Below are 16,842 nucleotides of genomic sequence, written 5' to 3' on the forward strand. Positions count from 1 at the left end.
AAACCCAGTCAGGAAGGTAAGCCCAGATCCCCTACTCAGCCCCATGGCCTCTGCAGTCCTACCCTACTGGGTAGTAAGTGTATGGATGGCTTCAAGACTGAAGAATATGCTTCTGAATATGCCCAGCTCAACGCTGAAGCTTTCCCCAAACCTCCTGCAAAAAGGCTGGGCCAGATCTGCCTGGACAGAAACCAGGTGCAAAGTCCTAAGTTTCCAGGACACCTGGGAGAGAGGCTGCCCCTGAGAGACTGTCAGACTGCAGCCTAGCAGCGCCAAGTTAGTCAGACTGCCTCTAAGATGGCCCCAGGATCGTCCCAGTGGCCTCCATACCTGAACCTAGCATAGAAGATGCTGTTCTGAGTCTGAACCTTCCCTCAGGCCTGGTCTGCCACCTGTGAGACCCCTGCTTCCGGGCTCTTTTGCAGCTGCCCACCTGCCTAGATGGCATATCAAGTCATCATGCCTTCCAGATCCAGTGCTCTGCCTGTTCTCCTGGATGTGCCCCAATGCCCAGTTAGTAACAGGCCTGAGACTTGCCCCCAGGTCTCCTGATATGTTAGTGAATTTATTGTATGTAAAGTGCTTAAAACAGTGTCTACACATAGAAGAGTTTTACATGTGTTTGCAGTTAATATAAGCAACCATCACAACTATCTTATGACATTAGTATTATCCCCATTTTATAGATAGAAAAGCTGAGATTCAGAGTGAATTTAAGTGGCTGAAGGTTGCACAGCTGGGAAGAACTAGAGACAGGAAATGACCCAGAACTGGATGATTCTCAGTAACTGGCTCTCACAGCAGGGCCACATTGTTCCTTGGGCCAGGCCCTGTGCTGGTGACCTAGGTGCCCAGGTGCAGGAAGCCACACTTCCTGCCATCAAGGAGCGCCCAGAGAAGAACAGAGACAGTCACATAACCAAATTACTACATCACAAAAATGTGTGACAAGTGCTAAAATCCAAACTTGCTGGGGCAGGCCCAAAGAGGGAGTGTTTGACTTACTCAGGCAGATCAGGGAAGACTTCCCAGAAGAGGAGACATTTGAGCTGAGGTGGGAGGGGGACCAGCTATTCTAGGCTGAGGGTAAGAACTTATGCAAGAGAACTGGAGAAGATTTGGTGGGGAGTCCTCTGAAGCTGGGAACAGGGAAGACCAAGGTGGCGGGGAGGTGCTCCATTGTGCAGGGAGGGCCCTGAACTGCCCTGGAGTTAGGGGAGCCACTGAGGGCCTTTGAACAGCCAAGCAGCCCAGTTTGTGCAGAGACAGACAGCAGGAGGGCCCTGCTGGGGAAGACTGATTGGACCCTTAGATTTGTCCAGAAGGCTGGCGTGTGTAACCCTGTGCTCCCCTCTCCCTGAGGCAGGCTCAGCAGAGCTGAGGTAGCTGAGGGCTCCAGAGGTACCTGGGCAGAAAGACTGAAGATCAGGACTTACACCTGCTCCAGCATCCTCCTGCGTGAACGTGTGTCTGTCCCAGTCCTGCCATTGTCGGCACCATCCTCTGGGAGGGAAGAGGCTGGTATAGGCAGCCTGATGACCCTGGCAAGAATGTGTGGGCTTTCTTTGTGAATGACTCGGGAACATGTGCCCAGAAAGGGAAGATACATACAGGCTGATTCATACAAAGAGACAAAAGGACAGTGGACGAGACAGAAAGATACACATTCAGAGGCTTCGAGACAGAAAAAGAGAGCCAGAAAAGCCAGAAGGTAAGTGGCCAGAGGAGAGGTGGGCTGCCCATGCGAGTGTCTGAGGACAAGTGTGGCGCTGTGGGCACTGAGCAACCAGCCAGCTGGGCTTGGTACCTGCCTGAGGCAGCAGGAACTCTATCAAGCTCTAACCACCCCGTCCCCACTCCTACCCCCACCCCAGGAGCCCGGACTGAGCTTTGGGGCAAGCCGCCCTGCTGGCCACGGTGCCAGCCAGAAGAGGCAGCAAGGATTCGAATCAGAAGCCTGGGGCTCCGGGCTGAGCCTGGCCAACCAGGCTAGTGCATTTTGGCCCTTTTAAGATTGTCTTGCAAACCATGAACTCTGTTGCCCAAATGAAGAGTCACGGTGTTCTGCACAAATTCCGGGCTTCTCGGAGTCCCAAAGCCCTGGATAGAGCTCGGAAAAGCCAAGAAATCCGGAGGGCTCCTACAATCCCAGACGGTGGCTCCTGTGCCGCAGGTGTTAGAATCTAATCGAGGTTCACCTGCTGGCCTCGCTGAAAATTCCTGGGTCCAGCCCTCACCACCTCTGCTGGGGGCCAAGTCTTTCCCGGGAGAGCCCACCGCCACAGCCCAGCTCTCTCCTACCCGGTGGCCTGGGTAGGTCTGAGCATTTCTCGGCTCAGAATGCTCGCTGAGCGCCAGAGAAAACGTGGAGGAGCTAACCTGGGGGCGGGGGCAAAGTTGAGGTCCGGCCTCAGGCTCAGCTCCATCCGGGACTCAGTGTGCGGGGTGGGACAAGTCTCCGTCCTCTCCGAGTTGGCTTGCCTTTTTCACCGCAGCCACTGGAGCTCCTGGAGGTCGCAGCCGATTCCTGAACTCCCCATTCTGGGGACCAGAGGGCAGGGTTGGGAGACGGCTCCGGCTCCGAGGCAGGTACTGGGAGTAAACTGGAGGTGAGCCAGGAGGCTGCTGGCAGGGTGCAAGCTAAGCAGCGTGATGGGAAGAAGAAGGCTCCCCTCTCTGGGTTCCAGTTTCTCAGCCGGGTCCTGGGGTGATGATAATTCTCTATTCACAGTGTTTAACTGAACCAATGGCAAGAAAGCGCTAATAGCTGCATTGCCCTGACCAAGCTCGGAGGTCCCCATACCTCGGTAGGAACAGAAAAAGTCTACATCCACGCAGACCTCGAAAACTGGAATCACCATTTAACATACACAAACACACATACACACTCACATACTCCCTGCTAGACGGGCAGAAAACATTTTACTTTAATCAACCGCTACTTCTTTGAGAAGGTAAGACTTGAATTTTGATGAATGTCCACCCATGAGTGGGAAAGACTTGAATTTTCCCCCGCAGCTTGTCTTTTTTTTCACAACAAAGTTTCACCCTGAAAACAACTTAAAAGACAAAAAAACGATCACAGGTTGGCGATGTGCTCCACTCCATCCTCTCTACTCCCTGGAATAGGGAGGACAGGTAGGGAGTCCTCCACTTCACAGATGGGGAAACTGGGGCCTAAGAAGGGCAGCAGATGGCTCAAAGCTGCTGGGCCAGTAATGAGCTAGCTATAATCAGAGCTCTCACTCCGTGCCACTGCTGTGACCATTGGCTTGGCTGAGTGTGACAAAGGACCCACCTCCTTTGTGGTACTCTGAGGCCATATAGCCCACTAACCTGATTGTCCCAGAGTAACCCACACAGAGGTCACTATGTTCCCCCTGTACTGAGATTCTTGGATCTGATTTGCAAGCATCTGGGCCTGGGGTTTCCATTGTCACCCTGTAAGGAGACTGGCCCAGGCCAGGCCATTAAGCACAAGTGAGGCTCTGAGAACTCAGGAAAAGACAGAGGGGCCAGAACACCTGAGTTTCCCTCTCAGTGTAGAATCTCCTCTGCAAGACTTTAAGCAAGTCCCTTCAGCAGTCTGAGCCTAGTTTCCTTCCTGGAAATTCCAGTTAGAATTTCCAAGATTTCCTTAAGGGGTATGTGTGTTGGAGGGAGGGGGAGGAGTTACTTCTGCATTTGCATGAAGGGGCATCTGGGTCAAGGGATATGGAGGAATTTTCCAGGACTCCCTGGATCCCCTCCTTTATATTTACAAAACCCTCCAAGGACACTTCAAAACTCAGTAAAATAGTTGAGGAAGGTCTGCCAGCATTTTCTACAGATCATCAGCACTCCTCCCCTCATCCCCCACAAAAAACTGAACATAAAATAGCCTGTGAGGGGGCAGGTTTTTCCAAAAAGTCACGGAGGATACACGCAGGGCTGAAGGCAGGCACAACACCAGCCCACCCCTGCTGGAACAGAAGAATCATCCAAGGAACTGGAACCCACTCCGTAGCTTTCAAATGGTTCTCAGTGGGGTCTGTTACCCTATATACATTAAGGAGCACTGAAGCAGAGAAGGGGGAAGACTGGACAAGAGAAAATCAGGGAAATGGTCTGGCACTGGGGGGATCTCTATGTATAGTTTTGATCCAAATGGGTAAAACGTCCCAGTTAACTCAGATCATTTAATTCAAATTTTACATCATAGATTCACAGAACTTTCAAATGTATTATTAAAATAAAACATGGAATAGAATTTTTAGGATCCTTTGTTCATGAAAATCTTAGACTCATGATCTTTTTATTGACATATAGTTGATATATAATGTGTTAGTTTCAGGCATACAGTTATATATATACACATATATGATCATGCTCTTTATAACGCTAATCTCAGTATGCTAAGACTTAGTCTGATGCACAGGTACACCTCAGTAGCTGCAAAGTTTCAAAAAAGGAATCAGATTTCTAAAAGAATGGGTCCACAGACACAAAACAATGAAGCTCAAAATATCCTGAGACATGGAATTTAAAAGTAGAGAGTCATAAAGTCATTAAAGCATATGGTTACAAATATTATAAGAATTATTAGAATTAGATTATTTATATTATTGAATAGTGGATCTAATACCTATGTTTTGGAATTAAAGAAGACAAGAGTCATGGATTTTTAGGACCCAAATCTTCCAATCAGACATTCCTAGACTGAAATTCAAATTAAGTAATGTATACCTTAGAGCTGCAAAAATGTCTAAAACCTAGAGAAGCTGCAACTCCCAATAGTGGCATCATAGTTTCTAGCACAAAAATCTTGTTCCTAGTATCTAAAAATATGAGGAATACGCTTTTACACTTTGACTAGATGCTTAAAGTCGCAGGAACATAATCAGTGAAATAATTTGATGTCTGGTCATGGAATCCTAGAATTACAGAATCACGTTCTTTGATTTACGGATTCACATTAGGATAGTGGTCCCCAAATCTAATATCTGGAAACCCGAACCTTGGAAATAGAGAACCACAAAATCCAGTATTAAAAGACTGCTATAAAATCCAGTTCAAATTTTAAACTTATTTCCCTTTGAAAAAAAGTAACAGGAAGAAACCTGGGTTTTCGCATCTTCATTACTTCGGAAGAAGGAAGCTGGGAGTTTCGTTGAGCGAGTGAAAAGCCCTCAGCCCTCGGGATAAGTGCTCGAATCCGCTGAGGAATGTCTTCATGCAAACTGTTCGACTGCTTCCACACTCAGGTCGGCGGAGCGAGGACCTGGACTTTTTGCCTCTTTTTTCCAAAGGCAGTTGCCCAATACTTGGCGAGGCTGAGCCTGCCCGGAGCTCACCGCCAGGAAGAACGCGACTAAAACCCCTGAAGGCCAGCCGCCCGCGCTCTTGCGCCTCGCTCCGCCCTGCCCTGCACTCGCAGCCCCGCGGAAAGCTGCGTCTTGGCCGGAGCCTCTGGAGTCGGCATCAAGGCCCGAAATCCTAAGGGTAGAAGGGGCCCCCGAGATCCGCACATGCTCTCCTGCCCCCGATTCACAGAGGAGAAAATTGAGGGCTTGCAACTGTGAAGGGACAGGTCCAAGGCCTCCCCGCGAATGACTACAAAGCGAACCCAGACCTGCGGGGCCGCCGCCGCAAGCAGTCTCGTGGGAGGCCGGAATATGGCCTTAGGGGGCTGGCAGGAAAGGAACTCGGACAATCGCGGAGCGAACCGGTCGCGTCTGCCCGCCCCTTCCCCGGCAGACGCGCTCACCCAGCGCACCACCCCCCGGCACTCATCTCTCAGCCTTCACGCCCCACCAGGGGAAGAGCCTGCTAGGCTGCCCCCGGAGGTTTTGGGAGCCACCTGGAGCCCTCCCTGGCCTGAGCAAACTGGAGAAGTTTACCGAGAGAGGGCAGAAGCCTAGCCTTCATCCTCTCTAAGCTGTGCGCTACTCCGCATCATATAGAGGGGTCCCGAGTTACTCAAAGATAGACGATTAGAGGTGGGCGGGCAGCCTCTCCCTAAGTATCAGCAATGGAAGGACACTTGAGATGCAAAACCTCGGTACAGTCGAGGAACCTGGGAGCCAAAGAGGGAAAATAACTGCCCTTGGCACATGGCGGGGAAATGCAGTCCTAACAGACGCAGGCTGGTGTGAGGCTTGGCTAAGCCGCGAAGTCGCGGTGGAGCCGTGGCAAGCCACCTCCTCTATCAGACCTAGGAATCATCTGAAAGATGAAGGACTGGATGGGGATTGGCCAGGGAAGATCTGACTTTAGGTTTGAAAATCATCCTCGAAAGACTTTGGGAGTCAGTCACCTGGAACATCTTCTCCCCTCCTCGTCCCCCGCCCTCAAGAACCGAGCGCTCCCTCAGCCAATTATCACCCTCTCGGACCAAAAAAGTGAAGTGAGCCCCTCCTTTCACCTGAGGGTCCTAGCCTTCTGTAGAGTCTGGTAAAGTCCAGAAGCGCTGAATTCGGGCGCCAAGGTCTCCAGAGACAGTCCCTGGCCTCTCCCGACCTCAGTCTCCCCGTCGGTGCGCAGAGACGACCTACCCGAGAGATCTCCAAGCGCCCTCCACGCTCGGACGGTGTGGTGCTCCCGCCTCGCCTCCACAGCTGCTCCTACCTGGGGAGGTGCGCCAGGGCCCTGGGGGCGGGCAGTCAGGGGGTGGGAGGGGAACCGGCACCGCCCCAAGCTTCCTGGTGCCTTTAAGGAGGAGAAGCCTGCAGAGGGAGGAGCCGGTCCTGGTATGTGCAGGGGAGCACCTCGCCAGCGGTCCTGGCGGCTGGGGGCCAACGCCGAGGAGAGGAACAGTCGCCAGCCGTCCCGCCTGGCCCGCGCCGCGACCTCGCAGCTGGCGCCTCGCCTCCTTGCCCTCCGCGCCTTTCACAGCCCCGGCCGCAGGGGCGCAGCCTGGGCAGCCTCCACCAGAATGCCCCCACGGCTGCAGTAACTGCCCTCGCTTCAGGCCTTGGGGCCCGCAGCCTCCTCTGCGCGCACGGCTTCGACGGTTATCCTCAGATCAGCTGGAAGCCCAGACCAGCTGCAAGCGCCCCAGCTCCAGGATCAATTCCGGGCCCCTTGACCACCTGGCAATCGTGCGCAAAAGACCCTTCGGCCCGCGACGGGAGCCTAGTCCCGGTCCAAACGTCACGTCGCTGTCGGCGCCTGGCCTCGAGCTCCAGAACACGAGCAGAGCCGTCGGTGAGCGGTGATACTCCTGAGCCTGTGTCTGCACTGAGCCAGCCCGGAAACCGCGGGCGCCAAGCCTCCAGAGCGTCCGTGGGAGGGAAGCTGTGCTCCCGGTGCCAGTTGCGAGGACCCCCAAGCTCTCCGCAGACGGGCCCACGGTCCGTTCTGGTGATCCTCCGTCCCAAGCCCGGCAGCTCCCAGGCCCGCCCCCGCACCTCGACAGCAGCGGACAGCGGGGACACGCGACGGCTGCGCCATGACGGCCGAGAGCGGGCCGCCACCGCCGCCGCCGCAGCCGGAGGCGCTGGCGGCCGTGAAGGAGGAGAGCGGTGAGGCAGGGCCCGGGGTCCCGGCGGAGGCTGCGGGTCGCGGCGCGGGCGGGCGGAGACGGAAGCGCCCCCTGCAGCGCGGAAAGCCGCCCTACAGCTACATTGCGCTCATTGCCATGGCCATCGCGCACGCGCCGGAGCGCCGCCTCACGCTGGGCGGCATCTACAAGTTTATCACCGAGCGTTTCCCCTTCTACCGTGACAACCCCAAAAAGTGGCAGAACAGCATCCGCCACAATCTCACGCTCAACGACTGCTTCCTCAAGATCCCGCGCGAGGCCGGCCGCCCGGGCAAGGGCAACTACTGGGCACTCGACCCCAATGCCGAGGACATGTTCGAGAGCGGCAGCTTCCTGCGCCGCCGAAAGCGCTTCAAGCGCTCCGACCTCTCCACTTACCCCGCTTACATGCAAGACGCGGCCGCTGCCGCCGCCGCCGCCGCCGCCGCCGCCGCTGCCGCCATCTTCCCGGGCGCGGTGCCCGCTGCGCGACCGCCTTACCCGGGCGCCGTCTATGCAGGCTACGCCCCGCCATCGCTCGCTGCGGCGCCCCCGGTCTACTACCCCGCTGCGTCGCCAGGCCCGTGCCGTGTCTTCGGCCTGGTGCCAGAGCGGTCACTCAGTCCAGAACTAGGCCCCGCGCCGTCAGGGCCAGCGGGTTCCTGCGCCTTTGCTTCGACCGGCGCCTCTGCCACGACCACCGGCTATCAGCCCGCCGGCTGCGCAGGCGCCCGACCTGCTAACCCCTCCGCCTATGCGGCTGCCTACTCCAGCCCTGACGGCGCGTACCCGCAAGGGGCGGGCAGCGCCCTCTTCGCAGCGGCTGGCCGGTTGGCCGGGCCCGCCTCTCCCGCAACTGGTGGCAGCAGTGGCGGCGTCGAGACCGCAGTGGACTTCTATGGGCGCACATCGCCTGGCCAGTTCGGAGCGCTGGGGCCCTGCTACAATCCTGGTGGGCAGCTCGGAGCGGGCAGTGGAGGTACCTACCATGCTCGCCATGCGGCCGCCTATCCTGGCGGAGTAGATCGGTTCGTGTCCGCCATGTGAGCCGAGCATAAGGGCGAAAATTCATAGATACCTCGACTGTCCTTATGAACTAAGTATCCGCGAAACCTGAGGACGGGACTAAAGAGAAGACCCAATTGAAAGCCACAAGGGAGGGACCGAGCCGGCAGGACAGGCGCAGCCTCCTCGTGCACCGTGTACACACTGGTACGCTTTGAAAATGGGAAGAGGTGACGAGAGGCATCCGCGGCCCACGGACTGGGACAGTGGACCCTCACTGAGGCGAAGCTCCAAAGGACGTGCCTTTCTGACATTCTATTAGGAAGGGTCCTTGGCTATAAAGCGGGCGCTATGTAGTGTCTACATCAGAGTCTGGGGTCTCCGAATTGTGGGGAATAACATGACTTCACTCTTCCCTGTACTTCAGGAAATTCGGGTCCTTTCACACAGTTGGGACTCTTGTGCTTTTGACTACTTACGACAATAAAAGACTCCAATAGCGCCTTCCTACTTAAGGTGAGGAGGACAAATCTGCAAAACAAGTAGCTGGGTTTTTTTAATGGGAAAAAAAAAATCTCTATGCTTCGCTTGACCAGGGGCTGGTTTTCCCTGCCTCTGAGAACCGCAGACCTGGCTCCGAGTCTGAACTGTACCCCAGCTCCACAATGTCACCCACTCCCATCACTCACACCCCCAGTTTCCCCATCTGTTAAACCAGAGGGCTGCAGAATTCGATGGTCCCACATATGATCTTTAAGTGCCCATCATCATTGTTGCTGCCCTGCATATTTGGCAGCATGGGTGGGTCACCCAGGGCCTAATCGTATTCCAGGGAATGAGGACAGAGCTTATGGCAAACATCTAACTTAAAGTCTCTGGATTAGCTCCAAACACCGGTTATATCGTAATTTCTTGACTCTTTTGAGCATGATGTGCTGATCATTCGGCAGCTGTTACTGCTGGTTCACAAATGCAGTTTTCCAATGAGGCATATAGGAATACATTTGTCCATTGCCCACTCTTTCTTTTCATCAACAGCCCCAGACCCAATGGGTGAACTAAAATTCAAAGAGACGACAGGACTCAGGGGAGCCTGTTGGTAACAGCTTTCAGTATGTCAGGCTGGCTCTTCCATCCCTGGCACCCTCTGAGGTACCTTAGCAGCCTCTGTGCAAAAAGAAAAGAGAAAAATTAATTGGGGTGGTCAGTTAAGTAAGTTTTAGAAAGAAACTAGTGTTTAAATTTGTTTTGTATCCATTTGTTTGTTTCAAGCAGCAAGCTGACCAAAATCGGGGGAAAAAAATCCAAACACTATCACACCTTTCTTTTGAGAAATCTTGTAAGTTTTGATTCTGGGGCTAAATTTTCCAGCATTAAATATTTCAGAGGCTTAGTGTGCAGCTTTCAGATAAACCTGAGTGTACAGATGAACTGTTTTAATAAAAATCTTGAGTAAGTGAGTTCTGGCAAGAGAAATGCAACCTCTTTGCTAAGGAAGGGTGGGGGGGGTGTGAGAAAGAAGACTGAAAACCATTGGTAATTTTTAATTTCGGGGACTGCTCTATCCTGTTCATAAAGACATGTGAATGTGATTCAGTCCAGACGGGTATTTGTCTAAACCAGTGCTGCCCAACAGAAATATGATGCAAGCAGTTTATGTAATTTAAATTTTTTTCCAGTAGCCTCATTAATAAAATAAAAAGAAATCAGGTGAGATTAACTAATAATATATTGTATTTAACCCAATATATCCAGACTATCATTTAAACATATAACCAGTATAAAAGTGTTGAGATATTTTACTTTTTTCATACTGAGTCTTCAAAATCTGGAGTGTACTTTACACTTACAGCTTATCTCAATTTGGACTAATCACATGCCAAGTGCTCAATAGCAGTGTATGGCTGATAGCTATTGGACAGTACGGGTCTAGAGGCTGGTCTTCCTGACTTCGGTGATGGTAAATGACCATCTGTAGGCTAGGGGCAGCTGCAGCACTCACCCTACTGCCAGTGGGTCCAGATATCAGGCCCAGCCCTGTGACCTTGGAAAAATCTACATGTTACGTCTCCCTCATCTTCCTTTGGACCCTTGCAGGTTGAAATTCAAAGGATTCTGGTTCTCTCAGGCAGAAATCAGAGTGCCTTGCTGTTGGCTGTAGCGGGAAATTGAAACCCCTCCACCCAGGGGTTTTGTCCTTCCTGGCTGCCTGAAACCCAGCTAGGGGATTGGGGCTGGAGAGTTGTCTATGCACCCGTTAGTGCAGGTGTTGACCCTTTCTCTGGGTTTTAATTACCAAGTCGAGGTCTTTGGCAGCACCACTAACCTTAAGCCAGTCCCTTCTTTAGTGTCCTAATTTGAGAATGGGAATTTGTGACCCCTTCCTCAGAGTCCTCCTGAAGTTAAATGAATCAAGAGAGGTAGAAACGCTTTGTACACTGTAAAGTGCTGGGAACATGAGAAAGGAAAGGCTTTAACATTAAAAAAGCACCACATTTATCCCGAAGCCTCCTGGAGAGTGGCGGTAAAGCCAGGGACGAGAAAGATGGGGAGGAAAAGTGAACGCGTTTTCGCCCCCAATTTGCCTTGTCAACGAGGACAACTGGTGAGATCGCGCCAAAAGCGAGGGTCTGTGAGCTTAGAGAGGAGACGCTGCGAGGAGGGAACTGGGTGTGTACAGCGGGAGCCGGCAGAGACGGCGAGACCCTGGAGGCATTGAAGACAGAGCGTCAGCCCTTCTCGGCCTCCTGCGGGCCGGCGACACACAAAGCTCGCGCGCCACCCGGGCCTGGCCAGGATGGACGCGGCGCAGGCGAGTGAGCACCGGTCGCACTTCTACCACAGAGGGGTCGGGCCGACCCTCCGGTCCGCGTGACTCTAGGACCTTGAGAACATTGACTGCTGCTTCTCTGGACAACTCTCCAAATCCTCAAACAGTGAAACCGGACCTCCCCGGTTCTCTGTCTAGGTGCTCAGAGATGGGAGGTGCGTTTCCTCTTCTCTTCTTCCTATTACGAAACCAGAAAAGTCGTTTGCCCCTCTCTGGGCCCCGCATCCCCAGCATCGTGTGCAGGCGACCCCCGGGCTGTGGGTAATTAGATGCGTTCTTCCCTAATTGCCCAAGGCTCATTAGAATTCGCCCCAGAGCTGTAACATTTATTTTCTTTCAAATTAACTTTGCTTGCAATTAAGCTTAGGAAACCAGCAACAAAAGCAGACTTGGCTCGAGGTCGTTTACTACGAAAACGGATTAAAGAAACTTCTTTCCCAATTTAAGGGGAAAGATTCCTGCGGCCAGAGTTTTGCGGGAGGAGCTCAGAGAGCAGAGGGGAAGGAGGAGTAGGAGGCTGCTTGCGGTGGTTGAGGACGCTGATGGCACTGGTCTTACTCCTCATCTCGGTGATTCCTGCCAGAAAGAGTAAGGGAAACCTCGCTGAAATGAGCTCGAGAGGATTTGGGCTGAATTACACACCCATGACGCGAAGCTGCTGTTTAACTACAGTTTATCTAGCACATTCATGAACATAATCTCATTTACTAATAAGTTTGTAAGAATTTTCTTTTATTAAAATTAATTTTTTCTAATTACAAAATTGGTACATGTTCATTGTAAAAAAAAAAAAACACTTAGAATCAAAGGAACCCATAGTTCACCCAGGGAAAGCACAGCAAACACCTCAGTGCGTATCTTTTCTAGTTTTCGTTTTTATTTTTGTTTTTCTTAAGCAAGAGGCCTGAGTCTCAACTTTGTCAGTGAAACCCTGTGAGATCTTGAACAAGCTCCTTCCTGCACTGGCTAGGCCTCAGTTTCACTATCTACAAAGCTAGATGGCAGGTCCCCTTTCACCCTCACATTCTTGAACTCCTCTTTTTTTGGTCATTCAAATCCAGAATGTACTTCTCCAAGGGCTGACAGCGGAGGCTTGCCCTCCTCGCTGTTTTACTCAAAAGCCTGAGGCCCTCAGGCCTTGCAGCTCTAAGTCTGTGGGGCACAGACTAGCTGCATGGGCATCCCTGAGAGCTTGCTAGAAATGCAGAATCTCAGATCCTACCCAGATCTACTGGGTACCTGCATTTCAGCAAGACCCTCCAGCAGTTCATATGCCCTAAACAGAGAGGCAGGGCTTTAGAGAAATGGGGAAAACATGTGTTACGCTGTTGAGATCAGAGACCCCAGAACAACTTCCAGTAGCCTCCTGTTTCTGAGCAAGAACCCCAACCAGAGATGGCTGCAGAGAGAAGAGAGGGCCAGAGTGGAGCCCTTCACCTCCTCCCTTGGCTGTAACTTAGAGTCTTGGAATCCTAGCTCTTAGAATGTATCTTACCTCATGTTGCCAGTCTTACAGGTGACTGTGACAGTGACATTCAACCAGAGTGTATCAGAAATCATCTTGAAAGCTGTGGGGTCAGAGCCAGGGCAGGAACCCAGGCTCCTGACTCCCTGCTGAGCCACTTTGGGGACCTTGGGTTCTAGTCACTGTACCTTCCCTAAGCAGCAGCCATTTGCCCAAGTATGAATTAAACGTGGTGGCTCCAAGCCCAAGTCTGGGCTAGTTGGTGATTTAGGAGAAAAATGAAGCTCTCTTCTCGGAACACAACAGTCAGCATGAAGAGGCCCCATTTCTGTGTCCCTCTGGGCTGAGGGATCCTATAGTAGAGCATTTTGTGTGCCGCTTAGACAGCCCAAGATTCAGGGCACCCTAATGAATCCTCACCTGCCCCAAACACACACACCTTTCTGGAGAATTTGGTTTCTGTGCTCATTCTGCTCCTGAGAAGTGCTGACTCCTGGGTGGGGTTGGCATGACAGGAGAACTGGGGAAGAAAATGTCCCTTATGAAAAGGGGTTCAGACAAGGGGCATGTACCATGAAGAATGGGGGCAGAGCCCAAACTGGCCTCTCTTCCCAGGATCACACGGCAACTCACTGGGAGAACCAGGACTCTCAACTCAGTGCTCACACGCGTTTTCAATAACAGGAATGAATAGGAATACCGTGAGAGTGTACAGAGCTTCTATAGAGCTGAAGGGACACGTGACTTACCCAAGCTCTCACAGCTATAAGTGTCCAAGCCAGACTAGAACCCAAGGGAGACTGCAACTGATCATCTTCTTCATAAAAGGCAATGTGGAAATGGAAGTAATCAGATCGGGGCGGGGCGAGGCGGGGGGGTGAAGGCGGGGGTTGGGGGTTAGGGGTGGAGTGCAGCTTGGGGGCCTCCATTGTATGGATGGGTAAACTGAGCCTGGGATCAGCTAAATAAATAGCTTAGAACTACCCAGAGGGAAAGCAACATGACTAGTGCTCAGCCCAAACTGAGCAGTGAACTAAAGAAAAAGCACGGCAGATAGGTGAGGTGGGGATGGGGATAGGAGGTCCTGAATGAGTTTGGTTACTGGTCTCACTCTGTCCCTGCCTTCTTTCTAGCATTCTCTCTGGGCTAAGGCCAAAGCCAGCCTTTGCCGAGCTCCTGGAGTGAAGAGGATGACTGCTCCCTGTGGAGCTCCCTGTGCCCCTCTGCCAATCCCACAACCTCTCTTCTGAGAGCTGAGGCTCAGATTTCCACCTCAGCCCAGAAGGGTTAACTGGGTGCAGAAGTATGTAGTCAGGGAGGCCCTGGGGATCAACTGTCAGACCCTCCCAGGGTGAGGAAGGGATTGGGAGCTGGAATCAGGGTGGATCTCAGCCCTGGTGCAGAGCACCAGCTTATCTCACTATCTGAGAACCTGGAGTGGCTCCTCCTAGGAGTGAGGGCTGAGCAGAGCCCCAGCCATGGTTTTTCAGGCATAGAGGCACTCAGCAATCAGAGATAAAGTGTGGGAACCACAGCCTCATAGAGCCTAACTCTCACCTCTGCTATCAGTCCCCAGCAGCCAGCCAGGACCTCCTCATGGGTGCTCATGCATCCTCCCTCCATCCTGCCCCCACTGCCAGCCTCACTTCCTGAAGCTGAGCCCCAGTCCTGTGGAAGAAGGCTCCCTCCTGTCTGCAGCAGAAAACCCAGACTCCAAGAGTCCTGTGCCAACCCTCTTTCCAGCTTCATCTCCCATAGCTGCCCTTCCCGAACCTCTAAGCTCCAGCCAACACACCACTCGCTGTCCCCAGACACTTCTATGTGTTCCTGTCACCGTGAATCTGCTCTCACCATTACCTCTCCAGGAACCACTGACCCCTATCTTGCACCTCCCAAGAGCCTCTATCATCTCTCTCCTGGATCCCATTCTTCATGGTACATGAGCCCTCCTAACAGGGCTCCCTGCTCCCTCCACCGGTCCCCGCAGTCATTCCCCCAACAGCAGCCAGTGTGTGACAGGGCTTAAACATGAATGGATCATGTCACTCTCTCATGGAGGTCCAGACCTCAGGGCCAAGCAGTGACATTAGGAACATGGCATGCTCGTGAGCAGCCTTGTGCAGGGTTTCTTACACTGTGAGAAAATTATATTTAATATGAGCATCTTCAAAATTTCCCCCTCCCGTGTAACACTTTCCTTTTACCCCAAACTTTCATCAAAGCTTCATATAACTATTCAGCCTTGAGCAAAGTGCATATTTTCCCTGCAGTGGTGCTCAAAAGAAAGAATGGTGTCCCATCGTGGGGACTGGGCACAGGGGTCTTGATGGTAGAGCTGAGATGGAGCATGTTGAGGACAACCATGCAGTGGGCAACTCTGGACAGAAGTAACAACATACTCTGGCACATTTAAGAAGGTGTGCCAGACACTGCTAGTTGTCTACCCAGGCATTTCCCCCTTCTTCTTTGCTCCCCAGACCCTGATTCTGTCCAGGTTGCAGTTGGTCATGTGTTTTAGGGGCAGTCTTATCCCTTGGGGTACCCAAAGGCTCAATTTGGACTTGTCTAAGGTAAGCATGGTCATGATTCCATCACTCTTGCCAGTGATTATTTAGAAACAGGCACAGGATGCTTTCTTGGCCAATGAGATGTCAAAAAAAATCTGCTTGGGGCTTCTCTGAAATATTTCTTTGTTCTTAAAGAGACAGGCGAAGAAAAATACCATATGAGATCGCTCATATGTGGAATCTAAAAAAAAAAACAAAACATAAATACAAAATAGAAACAGACTCATAGACATAGAATACAAACTTGTGGTTGCCAAGGGGGCGTGGGGTGGGAAGGGACAGACTGGAATTTTAAAATGTAGAACAGATAAACAAGATTATATTGTATAGTACAGGGAAATATATACAAGATCTTGTGGTAGCTCACAGCAAAAAAACAATGTGACAATGAATATGTATAACTGAAAAACTGTGCTCTACACTGGAATTTGACACAACATTGTAAAATGACTATAACGCAATAAAAAATGTTTAAAAAAAAAGAGAGAGATAGGGGAAGAGAAACAGCCCTTTTCTTCCTCTTAATGTTGTCAGAGTGTGGCTCCTAGAAGTGGGGCAGTCACGTAGGACTCAGAGGGTGACAGCCTAGGTGAACAAACCAACTTGCTGAGGATGGCAGAGTCAAAAAGTGGGAATAACCTGGATGCCTGATGACATCACTGAGCTGCTGAAGGAACCAGCCCTGGAACGATTCATTACACCTGTGGGCAACAACAAATGTCCTCCAAGCGTAAGCCTCTCAACCTTGGGCTTCCTACGACTTGCAGACAAATACATCTTAACTGACTCAGAAGATGACCCTTATGGGCAGGGAAAAACTGACTCTTGGTTTTCCCTTTGAGATTTCCTTGGTCATTCTTATAAATAAACATGCAGCTGAAAGGTTATCTAGTCCCACCCCTTGTTTTATAAAAGGAAAATACCAAGGACCAGGGCAGGTAACTTTCCACGGTTACACAGTGAGCTAACATCGTAGACCCCTGGCCAGGGCTCTCGCACACCTCTGCTCTTCCCCAGCTTCAAGTGGCCCAGCAGTGGCACCACTGACTAACGGTAACTCTGACATTATCGAAGAGTGGCTGTATCCAGGGTGTACCAAGCAATTCCACAATATGTTATCCTTTGGATCTTCCCAACTGCCCTGGGAAGTAGCAGGTTTTGTTCAGATGAGGAAACTGAGGTCCAAGAAGAGAGGACAAGCTTAAGGTCTCGGACCTTTGCATAAGAAGGATTCAACCCAGGCGGAACAAAGTCCACAGCGAAATGAATCAGACACATGAGGATCTTTCCTCCCTGGATGTGAGAATCGGGAGGCTTGCGTGTTGGTTTTGACTGCAGCTCCAGGGAAATCCTCTCTCTTCAGGCCTCTAAGTAGGGTGGATCCTCTACACGCCCCTGACTTACCTCCACAGGGCGTGTGAGGCTTAAAGATAATGTCTGCAGAGTGTGTGGATCTGCTTGCTTCAGATCCTAC

The 16,842-nt window shown here is 51.9% G+C and overlaps 2 protein-coding genes and 1 pseudogene across 3 annotated transcripts in view; 1 reads left to right on the forward strand and 2 right to left on the reverse strand.

Annotated features, from left to right (window-relative positions):
- LOC105067552 (casein kinase II subunit alpha'-like) overlaps positions 1–7,431 on the reverse strand; it is a 29,131-nt pseudogene extending 21,700 nt beyond the window's left edge.
- On the forward strand, positions 6,742–12,099 carry FOXE1 (forkhead box E1). Its single transcript, XM_074361871.1, has one exon. It carries the CDS (start codon positions 7,430–7,432, stop codon positions 8,546–8,548), a length of 1,119 nt encoding a protein of 372 aa, XP_074217972.1. The 5' UTR covers positions 6,742–7,429; the 3' UTR covers positions 8,549–12,099.
- Positions 9,546–16,842, reverse strand: part of TRMO (tRNA methyltransferase O) — a 51,275-nt gene continuing 43,978 nt past the window's right edge. Inside the window, exon 6 of one of the 2 annotated variants that reach the window (XM_074361870.1) lies at positions 9,546–9,673. In XM_074361870.1, the coding sequence (XP_074217971.1) occupies positions 9,664–9,673 (10 nt within the window). In that variant the 3' untranslated portion in view covers positions 9,546–9,663. Of the gene's footprint in view, positions 9,674–11,875; positions 11,913–16,842 lie in introns of those variants that run through there. The other variant, XM_010952918.3, reaches the window with a different exon arrangement.

This window comes from Camelus bactrianus, chromosome 4, assembly GCF_048773025.1.
Source record: "Camelus bactrianus isolate YW-2024 breed Bactrian camel chromosome 4, ASM4877302v1, whole genome shotgun sequence".
NCBI classification, from domain to species: Eukaryota; Metazoa; Chordata; class Mammalia; order Artiodactyla; family Camelidae; genus Camelus; species Camelus bactrianus.